The 24,199-nt window shown below is 40.7% G+C and overlaps 1 protein-coding gene across 1 annotated transcript in view; it reads left to right on the forward strand.

Annotated features, from left to right (window-relative positions):
- Positions 1–24,199, forward strand: part of LOC311009383 (phospholipid-transporting ATPase ABCA1) — a 121,402-nt gene that overhangs the window by 18,679 nt on the left and 78,524 nt on the right. The window contains exons 10-15 of the mRNA XM_084003519.1: positions 6,042–6,181; positions 6,933–7,049; positions 10,193–10,390; positions 13,670–13,875; positions 14,777–14,953; positions 21,053–21,275. Of these exons, the coding sequence (XP_083859645.1) occupies positions 6,042–6,181; positions 6,933–7,049; positions 10,193–10,390; positions 13,670–13,875; positions 14,777–14,953; positions 21,053–21,275 (1,061 nt within the window). The remainder of the gene's footprint in view (positions 1–6,041; positions 6,182–6,932; positions 7,050–10,192; positions 10,391–13,669; positions 13,876–14,776; positions 14,954–21,052; positions 21,276–24,199) is intronic.

Consider the following 24,199-nt stretch of genomic DNA (forward strand, 5'->3'; position numbering starts at 1 on the left):
AAGATATTTCCCTACTGGCTTAAAGCTATGCTCTATGATTTGGAATAAACAAAAAATCCATTCAGTCTATCAGCCATAGGCCTGCATAGAAATTCACCAATGAGAGCCTCGTCATCCTGCCTCGTCCAATCTTGGAACACTGAGGGGAGGGGTTCGGTTGAGGGGTGCGGGATGCTTTATTCAAATCTGTCTCAGAGGCTCAACTGATTTTCAGAACGTAGACCATAGCTTTAAACTTTGGCATATGTCATTCAATCAGCACAAAAAGACGTTCTATCCTCAAGCAATGCATGTGACACACTGTGGACTGAAGGCTGCTGGTCAGGGCCCGAGGCAGTGAGGAATCCGAGTACCGTATGATGCATCATAAATGAGCGGGTCTCATCTTTTCAGAGGCGATGTTTTGTTCCACCGTTGCAGAATGCATTGTTACAGTCGTGTTATTCTTCACCGTAGTGTTGTTTGGCAAGCCTCCCTGAGCTGCTGTGTAAATTGACTTACAGTTGGGACTTTGATAGTAACTGTGAAAAGAGACAACTGTACATCTTTTTAGAACTCAGGGAAGCATTTTGAAGGCAGTCAATGGGTTGAAAATGGTGGGATTCTCTATATTTGTTAAATATATTTTCTTTTCTTTTTTAAATATCATGTTTTAAACCATGTGTCTGATCCTGGTGCATGGGTGGACATCATTTGCACCTGATATTATTTTTAGTCATTAACAGGATGGTTCCTTTTTCCACATGAGGATAAGCCTTTCTGTTTGTTTTAACTTCATAAATAATAAGTATTATTTTTTTCTCCTCTCATTCTTCACATTTAATAATCTGGGGCTAAAATAAAAATCTCCTTTGTAACACATTTCATTGCCTGTTTGAAAGGAGTGCAATGGAAATTGAACCCTAATAGAACAAACGTATCAAGACCGAATACATACATCAATATATACATTTCCCACATAAATCAATATATGGAAGGGTTGTTCGATACATGATGATCCTGTGCTGTAGTAATACTTGATGCACACGGTAAGTTATTGGGAAATATAAGGTCAAACAGATATAATTGAGAAAATAAATATTGAATGTGGATTTTCTTGGCGTTGTACAAAGACATCACTGTATGTCACTCTTATAACAACCGTGGACATTTTTGAAAATCACTGAATTTTTCCTGTTCCATTAAAATCCTCTGCCATTAGATCTTCATAGCCTCCTGCTCATTAGAGACCATGCATTCCTGTTTCATTAAAGTCTTTGGAGACAACTGCCAAAATAAGATTTTAATAAGAAGCCGCTATTTCCTGGGAATAAAGTCACACTGCAAAGTGGAATCGCATGCTTGTGCCCGTATAAATTAGCAAAAACATTCTATCACCCATACAAAATAAGCACTAACATCTCTGTTAGCATGCTAATGGCTGTGTTGGATTTTGTGTTTCATTCTGTTGGTCTTTGTACGGTTAAATGAATCTGGAAATAAGCAGCGTGTCTGCATAATGGCCAATTACAACTCCTTTATACGTGTAAAAGTGCACTCAAAGGAATAGTGGAAAAGCAACAATAAAGGGCAACACGGAGGTTTTTTTAATGTTCCCTTCCCAATTAATCGTAGACGGCAAAGAACAACGCCATTAAAGAGAATAGTCGGGCGGTAACTGTTCTTCCACAACAGTAATTTTAAGTTGTTGCCATTTTCCAAAAAAATTCCCAGTAGATTAGCATGAATAAAAAGTGGTTACATGGCTCTGCATTGGTAAATACTTGCATGTTTGCATTTGTTGGATACATTTGTTTCAAGATCTTTTTGCAAATGTATTCGGATGCTCGTTTTCGGAGGTTGTTTTCCTCGCTATTGGATTTGGTACCAAACAGAGTATTCAAATGGGTCACAACGGAAAACGGCAAAGCCTGTAAAACCGGTGATTTGACTTGATCTCATACCGTTTTCCAAAGTGAAACTTTGCTGCAGACTTATTTGAATATAGCGAACATCAACCTTTCAAATGGAACATATCTCCTGTAGATCTTTCAAAGTAATCTTCTCTCTTCCATTTAGCATCGTCCTATTTTCACCGGTGCGATTTTTCCCTGACGCTGCTCATATTATTTCTTAATTATCTCAAGACTCGTCCTGTCATCAGCTGAGTATTTGCCCACGGGCGTCACTTTCATGATTAGTAATCGGTACCCTTTTATTTCTTAAGCACATCCCTTTAATATATACTGGAGCCGGGGCGAAGGCAGACTACCTGACCAGCCTGAAATGAGAGAGGCTCGTCTTCCACTGCTGAATGTCAGAGCGGCCTCTCTCTGTCTCTTGTGAGAGTCACTTCAGTGACATTTATTCAAGCTTATTTGACTTGCTGTAGGAATCCTGCACAATGGCACTTGATTTGTACTGCTTGTAAGAAATAAGTGCTCCGTGATGGATGCATGGGGTAGTTCACTTTATACCGGCATGGCTTATTCGATGCATGCGCATGCTTGTGTACCTGCGATTGTTCGTTGCATAAAATACCTGACAAATGAGCATTGTGAATCCAGTGTAATAGCCTTTTGTGTGTGTGCGCATCTATATCTGTGCGCCAGTGTGTGCGCGGCACCAGCGTTGTCTCCGACAATGTCTTGCCGTAGTGCAGAATTGAGCCCCGTCTCCAGGGTGCAACTCAAATTGATTAAATTTGCCAGATAAGTTGAGGGGCTGACTTGAGGCTCCAAGCAATTATTTGACTGTGGCCAAACCTGGTGTAAAGAACAGATTCTCTTGTTCTTTCATACTGCTGTTTTGTGTAGAAAAAAAAGAAGGAAAGATCTGTTGTCAAAAAGAACTACGCAGCTCTGGAGAATGTGTAACCTCTATAATCTGATGATCCGTTTAGCACACAGAATATCAGAAACTGATATATCTGACCCATGATAAGAATGTCTATCGTTGACAGGGATTTTTTTTTATTCTTTGTGTCTTGTCATTGGCTTTATCATGTTGTTCATTTGCATTGCTGTCTTGTTTCATTATCACTTTTATAATGAAAACATAACAAAAAAAGCATACAGTATGTCAGCATAAGGCTACATGTCTTCTTGTGGCATAAAGCTGACAAGGACATTTCTTCACCATTGTTGTTTTTCACCAGCTGTTCACCATTGTCAGCTTTGTTGTTGTGTGGAATAGAGTTGACATGATTTCTCTTCATTGGTACACCGGCTGCAATGGGCTATAACACGTTGTTGTGTCGGTCATGATTGAAGACTTATTGTCTCTTTCAGCTGTCAATCAAAATCTTCCTGCCATACCTCCTTTTTACAGTCACTAATCGTACACTCGCACGGTAAACTATACTGTAACTAGGCATCCATGGCAACCTTATTGGCTTGTGACCCCATAAAGTGCAGCGTTGTCTACGAGTGACCTCACCTTGTCAACACGCATTGTTTACATCGATGTTTGTGAGCTAGCAGCCCTGTCTTCCTCAGAGAATCACCTTTTAATCATGTTGTGGCCCCTCACATTTGTTTTGGCAACCCATCCCAGGCCCAGACCTCGAGAACGGGTACTACTGCTTTAAGAGAGTCGGTCTACTCTGCCCTCTCGTGTTCATCGTCTCCCAGTCCCTTGATCGGTCCACGTTGGCGTCGCGTTCCATCACAAATCCAAGCCATTTCGTCTGACTGTCATTGGCACGCACAATATAAACAGCTCTCTAATTAAATTACAAGTCCACTTTTTTCGAAATACCAAACAGTTTGGAGTGACAAGAGACACCTAACAGCAGAGAGCCACTGAGCCACAGTTTTGTTTTTCAAGTGTTATGATTGCAGGAAATGGCATCTGTGAAGTCTGTGGAGGGAACAGCTGGCCCGACTCAGACTAAGGGGCGGCCATTAGCTGGCCGCACACAGACCTCCCAGGAGCACCTGGTAACGATGGCCGGGAGGCAGAGAGGCTAACGTTTAATTGCACTAAAAATGGCCGCTAAAATCTCCCTGATGGGGGGGAGGGGGTTGCACTGGTGAGATGAAAAGAAGTGGAGGATTGAGGTTGCGATCCTGACAGGGGAAACATGAAAGGGGACTAAAAAAAAAAAAAAAGTGCTGATGTAATGACGGGTAGCTGAACAAAAGGGGCAGTTAGCAGCAGATCAAAAAGGCAGACAGACAGTTATATTGACGGGCAGACGACACTGAAATTGATCAATTGTCTGATGAACTATCGCGCTGCAAAAGTCACATATTTTCAGTTCCAGCAAAGGGCAGGAACAAGCTACCTCAGGCTACATCCCTCGCAGTGCAAGTCCTCATGTAACCTATTCAGCACTCTCCCAAACTGGCAATATTCACGTTGGCAGATAAGTTAAATTAGTAATGATCGTACCACCGCTGAGCCTATTGACTTTTTTTTCGCTCTGCTCCATAGAAGCTTTTACTTACGTACTCAGGTTTGATGTCTTGGCTTGTGTGTGTGTGTTTTTTAAGCGGTAGCCCCAAACATTCTGCAAATACATCCACTTAATAACTCTGTGTGGTCACTGATGGGCAATATAGTTGCAGTAACCGACACAATATCCACTTCAAGGAAACTTTTTATTTAAAAACTCTATGACATTCCCAGGGGAAATCTCACTAATGGAGCACCAATATGTGTGCTTTCTTATCAACAACACACCAAAGATCGTTATTGTTCAAATGTGTAATTTCACGACAATTATTGAACCTTGTAATCATTATGTTGAGTGGCGGTGTCAGTACAGTCACCAAAAACATTTTCAAAAATTGTTAGAGCCCCAGTCCCTCCATCTCTGCCTAATTAGGGAGCTAATATTAAACTTTATTTATATAGCACTTTTCTGAAATTCCAAAGTACTATAAAGGGAATAATATCATAAAAGCAAAGAAATATACAAACAACAAGTGAAACAATAAAAGACACAGAACACCCAGAGGACCAAAATAACTTATAGAAGTAAAAGAAAATATCAAATGGAGTGCAGCAGTCAAACCAGAAAAGGCATTAAACAACCACAAAGACTTCCTTATGAATAATGCTTTAAGAAAAAAATCTCAAGATGTGTCTGAACTCATCGCAAAATCAGTTAGTGAGTTAGTTTTTCCCTCCCCTTATGTGACTCATGTGAAGCTAGTAATTACATGTGTTCCCTAACAATATGCTGCAGTACACTTAATAATCAATTTGACTCCTGAATGTTGTATTAAAGTGACGGAAGCTGCTCTCCGTCCTGTTGGGAGAACCTACTGCTATTCATGATGAAGTCATCAAAATAGAACAGGAATCTTTAATCAAGACTGTCATTGGTAGCAGTAATAAGTGATAGCTGTCTGTTCTGAGGGCAGTGATTGCATCATTACAGCCCCTACGGTGTGAATGTGTGCTGCTGCATGAATTCCAGTCATTTTATTTTATTTAATCAGCGTTTTACTGCCATTTTATGTGTTACAGTGTGTTACGTCAGCATCACAACCACTTTTATTGTTATTTGTTGTTTATTTTTTGCTTTATCTGTTAATATTAGATTGAGATTGTCTTATTTCTGCTTGTATAATGTCATTTTCTCAACACTATGTGGGAAAACATGCAGAATTTGATTTAGGAAAATGTTTTATTCAAATATTATTCCACATGCTGTATTTGCAATATAGTTTTAAATACTTGTATATGTGTTTAATGATATCGGTCTGCAAATTATTCAAGAATACGTCTTGGTTTAGGAATAAATATGAAATGAAATGGTCAAGACGCATTCTGAATGTTCATGTTTGCTCACTCTGGGGTTTAGATTGGGAGGGTTGTCATGGTTGCGACATATGAATTTCAAGCTCGTGTGCAATATTTATCATGTTTGCTTCTTGGGTGCTGCAAATTCTATGATTTGATCCGGCTCAAGCAGCCTGTTTCTCCTCTTCCAAGAAAGAGCGTCCGTACGATGCACACAGGATTCAGAAACGTGGAGGTATTTTCTTGGTATTTTCTTGCTCTTGGCTTGACTTTCCCTGTCTCCTCTCCTCTCCTCTTCTCTTCTCTAGATGCTTTTTGTCAGACTCTCGTTGACACCCTCGAGGGCACACCTAGCCTGCGCTACATTTGGAGCACCTTCAAGCAATTGCTTCAAGGGAAAGTCCTCTACACACCCGATACACCCGCTGTCCGCCTCGCGGTGAAGGAGGTAAGAAGAAAACGTCACGTATTTAAACGCACAATGACTTTTCACGCTCTTGAAAAATTGCCAAATTGGCTGCTCATATCGGTGTGTGATATGGGCAAGGCAATTTTTTGGACATATTTTACTGTATTCTATGCAGAGAGATCAGGCCAATTGGAGGCATCAGTAAGCGTGAAGCAGCCTCCGCTGGGGGGGGAATGAAAAAAGACACTCAATATCACACAAAGTTACCACCTGGGGTAGAAAAATAAAAATAACACAATAGTTAGTCAGCAGGCCTGCTCATAGAACCTGGTGAAAGTAAATGCATTTTCATGACACGACATTTCGCCGAGATATTAGCATCGTTTTCATAACCGCACCAGCAAAACAAACAACAGGCAGGCAGCGAGGATTTTTGCATTGAAAATACATAATGAGTATGAGCAAAATATGCCGACTTCACAGCAAGTGGGCCGGGTGCTGGCGCAGGGGGGGCCCTTTTCATACCAGACATCATCAGGTTGTTTACAAGTCAATGTTCAGGGGTAAATAACCCCATTTACATTCATCACCATGGGGGGGTGTGGCGGTGCTACAATGTGATGACTTCCTCAAGGGATTAGCTGAAATGTGCAGATGTGGAGCGCTCCCATGTCTGGGTCGGCTCCCAGCGAGCAGGAGAGGCTCAGTGGGTGCGCATGCAGGCAGAGAAAGGTGAGATAACCGATGTTGTTGAAATTATTAAATGTAATTTTAATGTTTTTTGTTGCAGGCAAACGCCACATTCAACTCCTTGGCGATGCTTAAAGAGCTCGCTGATTCGTGGGATGAACTCGGGCCCCGTGTGTTTGATTTCTTTCAAAATAGCAGCCAAGTCGAAACATTACGGGTAAGATTCTACACGGCAACGAAATATAGTTTATAAATGTATTTAGTTTTCAGAAATCAAGAAGTTGCACTTTCAAATTAAAGTTTCTTTTATCTGTTAAAAAAACCCAAGTATGGTTTTATGGAGGGTTCCATACTGTTTCTTGATTGGGCACAGTGACCTCTGGAGTCTGCTGGGTGACTAGTCTTGCATAGTATCTCCACAGTGCTTACTCAGCGCTAAAGAAAGCTCTGCCTCCACACATTATCATTCTTGCATCGGGGGGGGGGGAAATATGTGCTCTGTGTTTGTATTCCACCAATCACAATGGGCTTCACGGCGCTATGTGCCCTTGTAAAATAGATAAGGCAGATAGTGGAACTAGCAGATTTACTGCATTTTCCACGATTGGCTGGTTCATAAAACAACCTACCTTCCCTGTGTGAGAAGAAGAACTTTTAACATACATAGGTGGGGTAAAAATGCACCAGCTTCTTATCAAAACATCCTGGTATTTTTCTGTGAAAACCATGGAGACATGAAGTGATGAGCCTTCTATATACTGCAGGTGAGAATGCAAATGTATATCAATTTGTTGCACCTTCTGTTAGATATGGAAACCGAAGGGGGGGAAGTAATTATGGATAAGTGCAGGATAATTTTCATCCTGGCAGAAAGGATTATCTATAGAAGTAGAGGACATGGACTACGCCAACACTTCTCTCACACCCTCCCTCCCCTCTCTCCTCGCCTCTTGCCGTATTTCTTTGACACTGACATTACTCCAGTGTCACTCCAAATGAGCTTATAGGCAGCTGGAGGGAAGCAGACATTGGGAGCTCCATATAGCCAGGGTATTCATTACCCTAGCCCTAACCTTTACACAAATGGGCTGGCAATCCTCCTTTGTCTTCATTTTCTCCCAGTCCAGCGCTCTCTCTCTCTCTCTCTATATCACTCTCTCTCCCTCTCCCTGCATCTTGCTACAAAGCTGGTGGCTTCGGTTTGTCATCTTCAGAGGATCTTCAAGGTCGCAGACACGTTTTACGTTGATGGACCAATTACCATCGCCACGACGATGAGTTCCAGCGTGGAGAAAATACTGTATAGCAGAGATCTTCAACCCCCTAGGGGGTCCGCAGAGTTACTGCAGAGGGTCCCTCGAAATTATTTCCAAAAATTAAAATATGTCCAAAAACACACATTAACATACAATCTATGAAAAGCACATATAAATCATCCTATTTCAAAATGGTATGTAGTGAAATTGTGATGCAGAATTAAGAATTGAAATATGTTTTATAGATATAACATAAAATCTGACAACAATTCTATTTTTAATGGCTTAGCATTTCATACATGCATCCTTACGAAGTAATGTTATACATGGGCTGCACTACACATTATTATTGGCCTGGTTTAATACCAGCAACACAATTATATAGGATATGTAATAGGGGGTCCCTTCCCTGCTGTATGAAGGTAGCTTGCAAATAAAAGTGGAATAACCACATTTTCTATACGTTAAAGCTGTAAAGCCCTAACATTTTATTCCTGGTTGATTTAGCGGTGCGGTTACCATGGTAACAGCAAGTACAGTTGAATACTACTTAAGTCCCAGAATTACATTGCAGTCAATCAAACAGACTTTGTTTTCATTAAAAAAAAAGGTAATAATCTGCCGACTGCCATCATGCCATGAGCAACTGCAGTCATCTTGTTCCATTACCCCATGTGATATTTAAAAGTGATCCAATGTCCAAAAAAAGCCCCAAACACCTTGTTTTGTCGATGCATTTCTGGTGAGTGGTTGCGTTCGGCTAACCACAGTAACAAATCCCCTGCTTTTAATGCTTTTAATGTGAGGCGCTTGCATGAGCAGTAACTTAATCCACCTCTGACACAAGGTAAATAAAGCCAGCAGGAAACACTCAGGCTGTTATCAATAAGATAAACTGCCATCCAAGCCTCACTTCCTGTGAGCCCCTTGTGGGTCCGAGCAAATGTCAGGACTCGTCCACTATCCTGTAACCTGTCACCCATGTAAACATTTTACAACAGATTAGAGATCGGATTACATATTGGACAATTGATCTGACCATTTATAAAGGCAAGCAAATTCCTGTCGCCTCCTCACTGATAGATCCTCCCATGACAAACATTTGACACATGACCAACCAGGTTAAACGGCATCTCTGCAACTCGCAAATACCACTGAAGTTTCTGGCTATTTCAGAGAGACTTACCAAATACACACATTTTTTTTTTTTGATGCGTCATGTCCTTAATGTAGCACCCACTCAGATGGATGTACTGATTTTTTATTTTTTTTTAAAGGTCACACAGCATAGAGATTGCTTAATTTGACACTTTGTCTTAAGGTTAAGCAGAATATCATCAGGACTGTTGACACTGAAATGCCACTGAGCACAATGGCCAGAAAGGATCTGAATATCAAGTCAGGCGTTTCACACTTTAGGTGCCCAATTCTCAGCTGACGCACGGAGCCCACACTGTCCACCGGCTAATGTGAACCACACACTTCTGGAATTATTGGTTTTCAAAGTGGAGTTAAAATGCTAAATGGCTGGGTGATTTTAAATAATATATTATCTAAGTGGTTCTCCCTGTGTAAAAAAAAAACAGGTAAATGATCACTGCCGTGCTTAATTATAGTCTATGCAGTAACACTGTCAATACAGGAACATTGCATAAAAATAACTGGGTGTTAATTTCACAGCAGCCAACTATGAACTATGTGCTATGTGGGAGTGAAAGGAGCGGCTGTGTCTACTAAAGAGGGGCACATTGAAACAAACAGGTGGGAGTAAAATTATTTTAGGTGCAAGATATATTGTTCAAGGAGTTTAAATTTAGCACAAAAAAAACAAAAATGGTGTACATGTTGGTGTATATTATGTACAGCATGTCGGGTGTAAGCAAGGTCATCTCCCTGATCAGTTATTACTAAAAACTTATTAAAAAATGCATGATTAGAGCAATGCTAATTAGTGCTTCAGAAGAATGAATGTCACCAACGCACAACGCTGACCTCCCATTCTTCTAACATAACACACTGTGGTCTAAAACAATGCGGTCCTGATTCAGATTCCATTGCATTAATTAACTATAATTAAGCTAACCTCCTTGCCTCTTGAAATCAGGCTTTGCTGGCGAATCCAGTGTTTGCCGCCGCCCTCGACCAGCGTCTCAACGGCACGGGATGGACCGCCGCGCTGCTGGCCAACTTCCTGTACAACGGGCCTCCGGAGGACCGCCCACCCGGCGCGCCGCCCTACGACTGGCGAGACGCTTACAACAGCGTTACTGAAGTCCTGAAGCTTCTCTCCAACTTCCTCAGCGTATGTACTTCGTTTTGCCTGCGCTTTTAATGAAATGCGTAACACCTCGCCACCCTCCTGTACCGAAGGGGGCCGTGAACTCTTCAGTGCAGCGAGAGCTTTCATCTGAAAAGATATTCTGTCCTCTGACATTTAAGATTTTATCAAATGTACTTCTCAATGCTGAGGAAATTGGCAATGCATATTATCGTCTGCCCTCCACGTTCCCTTTTAGCCTCTCTCTTCTGTATTATTTTTCCAGTCCACATGATAGTACCCATGCGATTCCTCAGCTCGGTGTTGGTGTCGAAATCAAATGCTGTACGACCTTTAAGAAGCTCAAACAAAACTGTCTTTCGCTAAAAATAAGTGGTTTGATTCGAACGTATCAGTTTTCTTTTCTGGGTCGTTGGTTTGTCCGGATGCGCTAACTTGAGCTGTGCCACACTAAAACATAGGTTACTTTGATTCTACAGCTTAAATGGTAATTTTTGATGTGGATGTATGACCCAGGGTTTGTACGGGTGCTGGAACTCCTTGAAAACACTTGAATTTTAGTGCGGCATGACATGATATTTCACAGGGAAAAGAAGATCTTCATATTTGAGGGACTGAAAGCAGCATTGTCTGACATTTTTGCATGTAAAATTACTTCATGGTTAACATATTGTTTATATATTGATATATTGGTTGATTATATTTCTGTCGATCTGTAAGTGGAATTAGTTTTCCTTTCTTTTGTGGTCCTTCTGTGAAACGCTGTCTCAAAACATCATGTTGGTTTTTTATAGGACAATAACATATCATGTAATGTGAAGAACAAGTGCAATTATAAGTATACTGATTGAATACTGAGTATTGTATACAAATATGTAGTTTACCACAGCTGTAAGGTGCTGGAAAAGTGTGAAACCGCACCTTGAAATGCTTGCAAAGTGCTTGAATTTGACTTTGGAAAAGGTGTAGGAACCCTGATGACCACACATCCATTTACACACTAAAGACTGGATTTGGTAAAAGTGCTGTTTCCCTGATATCATGGCTGCATTTGAATGTATTCCTGTATCTTTGTATTCACAACTGTGACACCACTCTGGCAGAACAGCAGGGTAGCACAGTATAAGCAGGGTGCTTTACATCTAAGACACAATGTGTCCATGTTTAGCACAATGTTTTTTTGCTTTTAAGCTCTTTTGTTGCTGTCTGTGCTCCGCTGCTGTTAAAACAAAAATCGCGACTTTTCCGCATGACAAGTCAGGTTTTTTGGAGAACAGACTTTGGTCTTTTAGTCATTAAAGTTTAATGTCCTTGAGTTGGCAAACTGTCAGAAACACAGATCTGGCACTACATTTCCTCCATGATAATCATAAAAAAAAGCCTTGTTATTGGACCTGACGATAGTGAATCTGTTATGCATCAAACAAAGTGGTGTCTCCAAGTAGCAACACACACACACACACACACACACACAGTTTGACAGTGATATATTGATCTGTGGCACAGTTTGCAGCGAAACCCTTCTTTCTCTGTGTGTGATCAAACACACGTACAAAGCCCTACCACACACACACACACACACACACACACACTGTCTGCATATACACACATAACATCAATCCACAGGCAGGTGAGATGGCAGGTTGGACCCTTGGGGTTAGCCATACATGGCCAATGAAATTCCAACATAATCCAATCTATTTTCTGCCCTAATGGAAATTGCTCAAAATGGATACCGGGATAGGGACAGTTATTAGACAACCTTTACTGTGGTGTCCTCTTGTCTGGCTGAATACATCTTTAGGGAAATAGAGAGCTCCTTTCAGTCTGGGGCTGAATAGTATAGACCTTCAGAACTGACAGTGCCACGTCCAGGTGCAATAGCCACGAGGAAAATAAGTTAATATATAACACATAGTAGGCTCATCATGATACAGAATATGATATAATTTACTGCTGGATAGAAAATGAAAATAAGGAAACGTATTCCAGACTAATCCTGCAGACATAACCGACAAGAATCTTTATTTACAGCATCCGTGTGAGCAAATGAATAACTCAAGGTCAATGCCTAACAATCTGTGGTTATTTAATCATCGTCTGGCACCAACCAGCATAAACGCTAACGAATGAGGCTGCATCTCTTAAATACAAAGGCCCAATTAATTATTAATAATGATACAAAAAAAGAATGTTAATAGCCATAATCATGTTAACGGGTCAGCAGCGACAGTAGTCAACAGAGCCATCGGGGTCATCGTCATTAGCTTGGTAACGACACTTAATTAATAGCTTCGGAAGACACTGTTGCTTCTTGAAAATGTTGCATTGTGGTAAAGAAATTATTCCGTCGAACATCGAGGACACTTGTGTTATTAATGTAAGCATCAATCTACTGATTTAACAATTATGTCGTCTCTCCAACTTGAGCAGATAAAGATGCTTTTTGTTGGGAGTTTCTCTACTAGATCTTATTCAAAGCCATAACCAGACAAAACCCAAACCTCAAAAACAAAAGGCGACCCAAAATGCGTTAACAACGTGCCTCTATCTCTTCTAGAAACATCATGGTCGGTGAAGCTTGTCATGATAGCAAGTCGTGCTTTTATTTAACGATAAAACGGAGACAAGAAAGCCTCAGAAGGCTGTTTGTAAGTGCAGTAGACTGTGTCATGTATTAGTTAGTCTAAATATATATGCCAGTACAGCAAGCTTTCTGCTCGTTGGGTCTGATCTATAATGGTTTAATAATGACATCAATAATGACTTGTACCAGCCATCCCTTGGTTTATGTGGAGCATATTTATTTCCATATATTTCACTCAGCACTTGTACAAACTTTGAACAACACGAGCATGTAGTGAGGAAAATGCTGTCGCTGTGTTATTTCACCACCATAGCTTGATATAGGATGCAGACTGTAGGATTCTGGGGGAGAAATTATAAAAACGATTGCAGCGCCGGGACGTGTGGACAGCTGTCAGGTGTGACTGCCTCCCAGGATGGCTACCTCATTATCGTTTGGTGAAACAGGGGGGACACGGCTACAGAACGGGGGAGTAGCGAGGCTGTATCTCATTCGCTTGTCTCTGCTGATACCCCCCCTCCCTCCGTCAGCTCCAGATAATTTGGAACTGCTCTCTGTGAGGTTGAGTCAATAGCTGAGTGATACTTTTCACTAAATATCCATCTGCCTCTACCCGTCTCTGCTTTATCCCCTATTGTGTGGATGCTAAAGATTTATATACAATGGGAATGATTTACAAGCACACATTTTTCTGATACCTCTGTATTTGTTTCCAGTGTTTAGAACTGAATAAGTTTGAGGCGGCCCCCACCGAGAGCCATCTGGCGAGCAAAGCGCTGGAGCTTCTGAAGAACGATACGTTCTGGGCCGGTTTGGTCTTCCAAGACCTCCAGCCAAACTCCAGCCACCTCCCTCCTTACGTCAAATACAAGATCCGCATGGACGTCGACGGGGCAGAGCGCACCGACAAAGTGAAAGAAAGGTATGACACAGCTCAGCGTCTAAGGGACGGTTATATCTTTATATCTCATACCTATAGAAATGCTACATTTACTAACTGGACAAAAAATACACTTTTATTGGTTTTGTTCAAGGAATAATTTGACATTTTGGAAAAAATGTTCTTATTACTTTTGCTGAGATATCAAAGAGAAGATCTATAGCACGCTCACATTCGTCCACTAAATATGAGTTTTGTGCCAAGAGATGGTTAGTTTAGCGTAGCATAAAGAATGAAAAGGCTAACAGCTAGCCTGGCTTGTCCAAAGGTTGGAAAACGACCACATATTATAGACATTTCTGTCTTCTTCTTGCCAAACTAGTGTAATGTTCATTAAGTGAGTGACTTTAGTGACAGTGTTGGCTCTGTGGCAGCCCTGACAGTATGATAGAGTAGCAGTGGGGGGCGGGGCTTAGCGGAGGTTCAATATGTGACATAACAGATGCTGTTAGGCAGATTGTTTTTCTACCACAGCTTGGAGACCGGCTCTGTCCAAAGGTTAAAACAAATCTGCCAGCCAACACTGCAAACCTCACCTTAGAAGCCCGTTTCAGTATTCATCCGAGTCTAAGCTCATCACCTGCTGGCTTTAGATTCATATTGTTCATATCATATCAAATCTTACCTTGTAACTCTGCAAGAGCGATGAAAAGCAAATGTTCCCAAATGCCAAAGTATTCCTTAAAGCTCAAAGTTTAAGAACACGGCTTTTATTGTCCTTTCTGTTTTTATGTAAAGATGTGATCTTTTCTTTTTACTTTAACCGTCTTAAAATATGACCTCTATAAACAGTCCTGAAACTTTGACAGTATTTTTGACCATTCCCGTTGTATTTTACTTGCCCTTTGCTAAGACAAATCATGGTGTGTCTACTTTTAATAAGGTTATGGTCTCCCGGGGCTCGAGACAACTCCTTTAACGACCTGCGCTATATATGGGGAGGCTTCTCCTACCTGCAGGATATGATGGACCACGGTATTATACGAACACGGACGTCAAAGACCCAACCCCTCGGCGTCTTTGCCCAACAAATGCCATACCCCTGCTTTGTGGATGACGTGTGAGTACAAAAAGCTTTTCTCTGTTTGCCTTGTGATTACTGGAAGAGGAGCGTGGTATCGCGGCAATCAAATTCGGCTCACCCTGGAGAGTTGCCACTCCCTGCCACCACATCGTTGAGCTCTTATCAGTCACAAAGGCCTTTTCCATATTTCCCTGTGGAAACTTCACCACGCTGTGTCTTATTTGTCTAACTTTCTTCAATGTCTGTGTTGTCTTATGCTATCGCTGATTATGACGGGATGAAGGTAGTCTAATAATGTCACCGTTAAATAATAATACAAATGCAACATCCTCGAGGATCAATCGTTAATTAATCATGAATTGAGGGTCAACAATGGGGAAAGGAATGGATAATAGGCAGCAAGATGGGATGAGTGGGCCAAACGTATTGATTTTGGTAAAACCACAGGAAATCCCTGAATAGTTGATGGATGCTGAATTATTTAAGCAACCACCATGAGTCTCTTCCTTTCCTTGTATTTCCGAGACATTTCATCCTCGGCAAAGTGAGCGTGCCGCACCCCACCTTGCATACCCCACCACCATGTGCTAAGATTGATAGCAGGACTCCATCTGTGTTGTGTATGTATCCATTGAAAGCACTGGCTTCTATCATGTTAGATCATTCACCTAGGGACAGCAATGATGCGGTATCAATCTTAATCTTCCACGGCAGAGATTTCCTCCGAGTCCGGGAAATTACTCCCATCCACACAACATTATGATCTCCATTAATAAAGGAAAAGCCCAATGATGCCGTCAAGAGAAAAAAGATAATTACCAGGGAGATTTAAGTCCAACAACACAATATGCCCCTTTCAGTATACACATAACATTCACTCCCTGTGGGAAAACGCAGTTCCAGAGATTAGGCGCAGAGTTTTAAAATATTATAGCACAGAATTTACAATAAAGCAAGAATTTGGCTTCTTAAAATGTTCATCCAAAACAAGAAGAAACATGGAAATGTTGACTTTACATCAAAACTGCATTTAGGCTGCGAATGTTTTGAATAATTAAACTTTAGCACATATTTGTCTCTGAGAAATAGGACACAAGATGGCATTAATGTTATGAAAACCATATTTAGAGTAATGGCTTTATTGATATGGCTTTCATCATCTAGAGTTTCTGTTAGTTCTCTATGAAGTGCTTTGCTGCTGATTTATATTCAAATTGTGGCTTCAAGATTAAAAAAAAAGCAGCTTCACTGCTTTGCACTTTATTTTGGAGCTGCTTTAGTTAACCTGGTTTCATTTTCAACTGCCTAATGGCTGCACTTGGTTTGGCATGCCAGGCAGCAGAATAGTTTCAGAAGTACTAATTGGAAGGATGTGGAGAAATAAAATATTGTGGTAAGTGGATGTTCATCTGAGAGGAATTTTGGCATTTTGAGGTAACTAAAGTGCAACATCACCCCCCCTCTACACATTAGTGTGGACACAATGCAGCTGGTAGAATACATTTCCTTACTGTACCTGTTTATTCCAGTACAATAACAACCAAGCTAGCACCAGATTGCTCAATTGTGAGTAACTAGCAACTTTATACAAAAAAGCACCGGTTTCTTTGCAAGTCATTGTCGAGATAATGATCTGAAATACAACACGGTGCGGCTTTTCTGTGCCATCGCCTCAGTTTCAAAGGAGTCATAATTACTGAAGATAAATTGAAGCCATAAAGCACTGCAGCATCCTCAGTCCCTCCACCATTAACTCTTTCGCCTGCCTAGCCATTTGGGCATTTTCTATGAATTATTAACACTTGAAAACTGCTATTTCATTCATACATAATTGAGAGTGAAATCACACAGAGGAAAGATGCACTACAACACGGAGGGGCATGATGGGGGGGGGGGGAGGAAGCTTGCTGGTAATTATTTTCATCCCGAGTTGTGTAATGTCACCAGCCGGAAGGAGAGAAGGAACATTGGGCTTTTTAAATGAACATGTTTGCAATCTGATGCAACTGTTTCTCCTTTCAGAAAACGGTCCAATCTCAGAATTCAGACACTCTCAGATGTGCCACTCCCAATTAATGGATGTTTTAAATTAGAGATGAATTATACGCATGTCATCAATCAATCAGTACAGAAAATACACTGTTGGCTACAGCATAAGTGTATGACATTGTACACTATATGTAATACAATTATTCATTTTGGAAAAATTGGAGGGAAATCATGTTTTCCTTATGTTTGGCAATTTTGGAAATCAAACAGCAGAAAATATATGAATCGGTGCCAACTACGCCATCAGAAGACCTCCTCCTCGCTCTGTTTTTCCCTTCGCTGTGTTCAGTTAATTCTCACAAAACTGAACTTCCACATGCACGGTCGTATCATCTGCACCGATCCACACCCCTGACATCAGACTTCCTTTTGAAGTAATTTCCTATATGCGTTCCACATTTCCTCATTGACTTTAAAAGCATTTCAACTACTAGCAATACCGATCCACTTCTACCACATCTGACCCTGCTGCCTTTTTTGAACTTGAGATAACCAAACTGTATTAGCTTCCACTCTCTTCTTCTTCATGTTTTACACACTCCTGAGATGACTGTGAGATAACGCTTGACCCTCGCATGGCCTGATAGCACATGAACTGGCCTTTATCAGTGGCCTTTTGCACACTGCTGCATCCGAGGCATCTCTTGTTTGGATACCGAGGCTGTGCTCCCCATCAGTGGGTCTTTCACATCCACATAGGCTTGGTGTGAGATCTGAGGCTGCTTTCAGCAACGCGTGACATAGGGCCACCGTGGGCGTGAGGTCTATTCATCTTAAGAATGTGAGAGGAATATGCTTTTGTCCATCTACAGTAGCTCCATAATTGATTTTGTGTGTGCACTGTTAGGAGAGGCAGTGGGCGATATGGTGGAGCATATTTGGGACATCTGAAGCTCTTAACAAGCTAAATCTGCCATTGATGTTTTGTTAGTGCCTCTGTTGTGTGACATGCTGTGAAAATATGATTGGCTACAGCCAAAAAAATAAAAATAGCTTATAACATACTGTAATATGTGGGAACAGAGGCATGCACAGCATAGGCTGTATCTATTCTACCAATTTGTACACCTGGCACTGTATTTATATAGATGCAAACGTGTCACAATCCAAAGCTTGAATGTGTAGCCCAATCAACATGGTGATTAGTGCCGAGGAAGAGTGTGCAGTCAGTTTTTTTCTTCAAACCCTGGCTTTTCATAGCATCAGATGGAGGCCCAATGGCAGATGCTGCAGTATTCATATCATCCAAGCACATGACGTTCTGGTACATTTGTGATTTGATGTATAAAAAGAAAAAAAGAATCACAGAAGTTTGTTTTCCCCTCTTTGGGTAGAGTAGAATCACATTTTTCAATCATTTGGATGAAGATATTCAGAGACAGTCTGTTTTCCAATCACTGGTTTCACTTTTTTAAACTTGAGCTCATATTGTGGTTGCCGGGGAAAAAAATGGGCTAAATCTTAAAAACAATAGTATTGTAATATGTTCCTAAAGTACATATGAAATGCATTTTAAAGTACCAAGATAATACTGAAGACAGACCTTCCTTCCTTGCTTCCAGCTCTCTCAGGGCTTGACCCCACTTTGATATAACTCTACGTGAACAAATAGTACTTTCAATATCTTAATTTCCGGTTTCATATATTTATAGAATTGCTCAAGTATTCAGCAAGGAGTAATGAAAGCAGTGCATCACTATCAATGGTTAAACATTTTTATGATTTTCTTCTAAATGTATAGCTAATATTGGAACTATATAATCATCTTTAAACTTTAAACTCCTAAAACTTTGCTTCACTGTTGGTTCTTGGAAGTGTTCTCAATGCAAAAACAGCATGCACATTTTTCCTGATGCAATAACTTTGCAGCAATGAGACAATCTACATAGAATAACAAAGTCTGTTCCCTTCAATGAATTGCTCATTTCCGGCCAGCAAAGGAAATCAATGCTATATTTGCTCACTATGATATGTTTTTTTTTCACTTTTTCTTTCTTTTTTTTTGCATAGAACACCAACCTCAGGGGAAGCTGGGCTCTACTTTCTCTCGATTTACTGAGAAATGAGTTCTCCAGCGTCCCTAAATTTAGGTCAGGCTGCCAATGTAACTAGAGCCCCGTAACACAGACCTGCCGGGAGTTCTATTACTTAAGCACCCTTGATCGATCAGCCGATGTATAATTCAAGAGCATCTGGCGGCAAGGTTGTCAGTGTCAGACACCGTGTGCATGACTGATCTCTCACCCTCCAGTGCTACAAGAAGGAGTTAACTCACACGGCCTGTCAGCTGTTACAGAGATGTCGGGCTCGACTCGGGAGCAGATAATACCCGGAATTTGTATTCAACCTGGCGCCTCCGCAACTTCTTCTTACCTCCCGAGAAAAGGTGCTAATATATGAGTTAGCTTTATTTGTTGAAAGTGTATCGATTTAGCTTTCGAACTTTGAGTTTTCAGGCTCAACGAGGCACTTTTATTCATGTAATCTCATAACAGATTTTGGTTTTAGGTGTTCTGGGAGTGAATTTAATGAAAAACCTGTGAAAACCAATCCTTTCTTGGTGCTTATCAAGGCCTTGTTTGAAAACGATCATCCCACGGGTGTTAGGAGAAGTGTCCTTGGAAACAGGTCTATCTTTCCCTCATTCAAGTTCTCATACACCTGAACCTCCGGTAAGGTCTCAGTGGAGCCAACTTAATCTCCTTGTTGTGTTTGTTTGACGATCCAATACTTCCATTGGTTGATTTATTGGCAAATCTCTCCGTGCTTAACAATGGTCTGCATAGACGCTCACAAATGAATGTACTTGTAAAAACATTGCATCCCCATTAACTTGGTACAATTCAGGTCATCCACTTAAGTAAAAGCGGTTGCAATTAGATAGAAAGATTTGTTTGGAAGGAAATAAGAGAGAAAAAATAATTAAAAATCACCTGCTGCAAAAGTACTTTTGCAGGGCTAACTAGCAATTAAGGGGAAGTAGATGTTTCATAGAACTGTTCTCGCTTGGCGGTGATTCAATAAGTTGTTTTTAAAAAAGAGAGAGATAAATTAATTCCATGAAAATGTGCTGAAAGTGTAATTTGATCATTCTTTTTAATGTTAGATAGCATGAAAGGAGAGCCTCGTGCTGCCAATTACTGCGTATTCTCTTTGTGCTTCACCTGTGCGGCTGTGCTGAACTGTGCTTTGCTTGCATTATGTATTATATCACCAGTATTTATGGAATGCAAGCGCAAGTTATATGTGAAATCTATACTTTGTCAAAATCTATTTGATGTCTCTCCTTCACTGTCTAATAAAGCAAAATAAGCACTTTGTTATATTGGCAGAGGGGAAGTTATTGACATGGCATTTTGGTGGCATTATGAAGTCGGGTTTAATATTGCCGTGTTGTGTTGTAACGGCATCAAATCATACATCATCGCTGGCTTGAGGTGCAGCACTAAATGGCTTGATTGAGCTGATGCGCCAGGTTTATGAAGGTTAGCTCAGTATGAAAATAAAAAAAACGTCTCAGTGGCATTAAATCCATGAAAACGTCTAAGATTACCTTGATTGTCCCTCATGCTGATAACGTTCTAAGTATCTGCAAAATTGTTTCCTTTTACTTAACTGGGGCAAGTACAGGTGAAGACTATAAACGGGAACCTTTAAAATGCGAGAGTGCGTGTAAAAAGCTGGTTCCCTTTTTTTTGTTGGCTATCATTAAAGTTATTCACTTTATTACCAATTCATTCTTTATTTCTCTCAAATGTCATGAAATAGTGGAAAGCCTTCATCGCACTCTCCCGAAGCCCAAGGTGGTGTCAGCAATTTGCCGGTTTTTGTTTGACCCGAGGGTCAAAAACCCAATTTATTATCACGTAACAAAAAAAAATGAACAAATCCTCACTTTGAATGTTGCTTTGAAAGTGACTTCAATTTAATAATGAATAATAGTTGCCGTTTTTTCGGTTAAAAAATGATGTATTTTTCTAAAATCATGTGACGAAGGGAGTTCTTCTTCTACAACACGGTCCATACACACTCCCTCTGTCACGGTGCAGTCCTGACCTTTTCCGATTGCTTTTCTTTCACAAACAGCTTCATCCAGAGTATCGGAAGCATCCTGCCCATGTTCCTGGTGCTGGCCTTCATGTACACCGTGTGCATGACCATCAAAGGCCTCGTGCTGGAGAAGGAACTCCGGCTCAAGGAAGTACTGCGAGTCGTTGGCATTCAAAACGGCGCCCTGTGGTCCGCAAGGTTCACCGAGAACATCGTTCTGCTCACAGTTCCCTGTTTGCTCATAAGTGTCATGATTAAGGTCAGTAGAGAGGAGTCGCTCGGTGGAAAAGGATCAAAACACAAAGCAAACAGTGTGAAAATCATGGAATTATGGAACACTTTTTGACTATTTTTTATAACCACTTATTTTGCATACAAAGTTATGTTTAAAAAGTCTACTTTGCTTATGTTTTTGTGGCTTCATCAGCATGTGTTAAATATTTCTTTTATGAAAGCAATAGCTCAAACCCGAATTTCAGTAAAAAAAAACAAACAATAAATGCACCCAAGCAAATAATGCGATGCTCTAACAGGTCACGCAGGTCTGAGAATTGTTCATGCTTTGTGTTTTGGTATTTTCTTGCTGTTATTAATCAAAACCAAATTACCAGCACGGAATCAAATCATAATCTGTGATTCTTCAAATCAGCTTCCTTGTTGGGAGAAATTGAGCATGCAGCCAAAAAGTGCGATTCAGTCAAATTAAAACAGCAGCAGTCGTATTTTTCCCCTTTTTTATTTCCTGTACTTGCATCACCTCTTCCTCTGTTGCCTTTCACCTAAGGAAGGCTGCAGTTATGTATTATGAGAAGTGAATGATTGGCACTGTATATTTCCATGATTGCGATGGGAATTTATTATCTTTGGCCACTGGGACAGCGCGCACTATGATGCATTATGTCAAATGGAATTTGCGCGGTAATAACCGTAAGTGGGAGGAACGGTGGGACACGGAAGTCCTGAAGTTAGTATGTGTGGCGGTGCGTGGACTTAAAATACCTTTTACAACCCTTAGGTATCTACTTGATTGACACTATTTGTATAAAAAAAAGTAAGTGATGTGTAGTGTGAGGGAAACCAGACAAGATTCATATTTGGCAAATTATCCTGCACCAACTCAAATCAAAGATAACCCCTCAGAAGTATTGGAGATCTTTATTGTCTGCTGCTTGTGGAAATTCATCTTCAGGCCCACAGAATATGTAGGGCTGAAGATGAACATACAGCTTCTGACACCACAGATTGACAGACATGTAGCATCACATGTGCAAAATACAGTGGGGGGTGAAAGTGTATCATACATAGTGTTTAAATACATATAATTACATATAGCATCACATGGAAATGTGCAAAATACTGGGGAGGGGGTGAAAGTGAATAATGCATAGATTAGAAAATCACCTGATCATTGATTTAACAAAGTAATGGACGATGGTATGAACAATTTCTTAAAGATGTTCCTTGTTGATGTCAGGACCCTAAATCTCCTTCCAGAAGGAAGTCTTATATAGTGTGCTGTAGTGGATGTAAGGGGTCCTGAACTATTTGGAGGGCTTTCCTCTTGGTCTGGGTCTGAAATTTCACCAGCCTTTAAGTCACATGCTCCGGTAAGAACCGTTTATGAAAGAACAATACGTGAGACAACTGCCTCATCTCAGCATCATCATCATTGGGATGTGTAATGCACTGTAAGTACAATCATCTAATGGGTCCGACATCATCAATCACTGGGGAAACTTCGCCATGCCAAATGGAGTTGGTGTTATTCCCAGAAAAGAGGCTTAAAAACTGTGCTCAACATTAGTTATGTGCAGCATGTTTGTACTCATTCAGCAGATATCTACCTACTTGAATATCTTATAGCTGGTGGATTTGTTTCCAGTTGTTTATATACAGATCCCTCAGTTGAATCAATGATATGGTGGAGTGTAATGGACTTGCTTATCTGCTGGATCCCTCTTGAGGATTGATCGGGAAAAAAAGTTGCACAAAGCAGGATTATTCCAAAAAAGCTGGACCCTTAGGGCCTCGGGTGACTTACAGCCGCATCATTATTGGTCTCCTTTAGAAAGAGCCCATCCTTCTCAAGGACTCCTTGTTTTGTAGTCGTCGTTAGAGACATTAAAAAGGATGGTTATTTTAGATCGGCCTAATCAATTCTCACACTTTAATTGGGAAATGCTGCCTGTAAATAAAAACTGATATTTGAACAGCTGGCGAAATGTAATTTCCCATCAGCCTAATGTGTTTGCAAGCTATCAACAATTTGTAAACATTAATAACAATGAATTGAGTTAGTTGAGTGCCTTGGAGGAGCGACGGCAAACACGATGTGTATTCAGATCACAGGGCCTATTCTAAATGATAATTTCACAGCCATTTTCAGCGCATTAATAATAATAGCAAATCAAATCGTAATTATCACAAGGCTGTATCTAGATGAGTGGAGGACAACGGCCAGTTTTGTCATCCGCACCTGAGTCCTCTGTCCTTTTACACTTGTTTTCTCTTCCATTACAGAGCAGGTAATGCGTTTATTATTTGGCATCCAGACTGAAATATTTACACAGTCTCAAAACCGGCTGCATTGAGGTGTTGTTGTTTTTATGAAAACCAACACTGATCAGTGACGATCAATACACCTTTCCCACTCACAAACAGCGAGCCCTTGTTTGACGACGTGAGACCACCTTTCTTCGTCATGTTTGCACTCGGTGATTAAAATGTGATTAATTTGTTTTGCACACCGAACGAGCTGAGAAAAGAATGCAAATGACGGCGTCTGCAAACACCTTCACAGTTGGAAGACAAGCTATTGACGTGGCATCGATCACTCAGGCGCACGCCGCTAAAATGAATTAATACAATTAGACATTATTGATCCAGAAATTGATATTGGAGGAACATTCCATTTACCATCGTTGCGATGTTTGATTTTTGCCTGTCATCCGTGTTACGCTACTTTGTATTTTAGTGAGTACTTTACTTGAGATACTTCAGGAACCTTTTTTCTGATAATCCTCACATCCATTCAAGTAGCATTTTTAAAATGACTACTATAACTGTCGTTTCTTTCTCTGAGTGCTCTTTCCACCATTGACGAAAGGTGACGGCTTTATTTAACTTGCACAGTGAGAAAACGTTTCTTTTAATCACGGCTGTAATGAGAAGGCCGTCAAGTAT

Source organism: Eutrigla gurnardus (genome assembly GCF_963514095.1).
Source record: "Eutrigla gurnardus genome assembly, chromosome: 23".
NCBI lineage: Eukaryota > Metazoa > Chordata > Actinopteri > Perciformes > Triglidae > Eutrigla > Eutrigla gurnardus.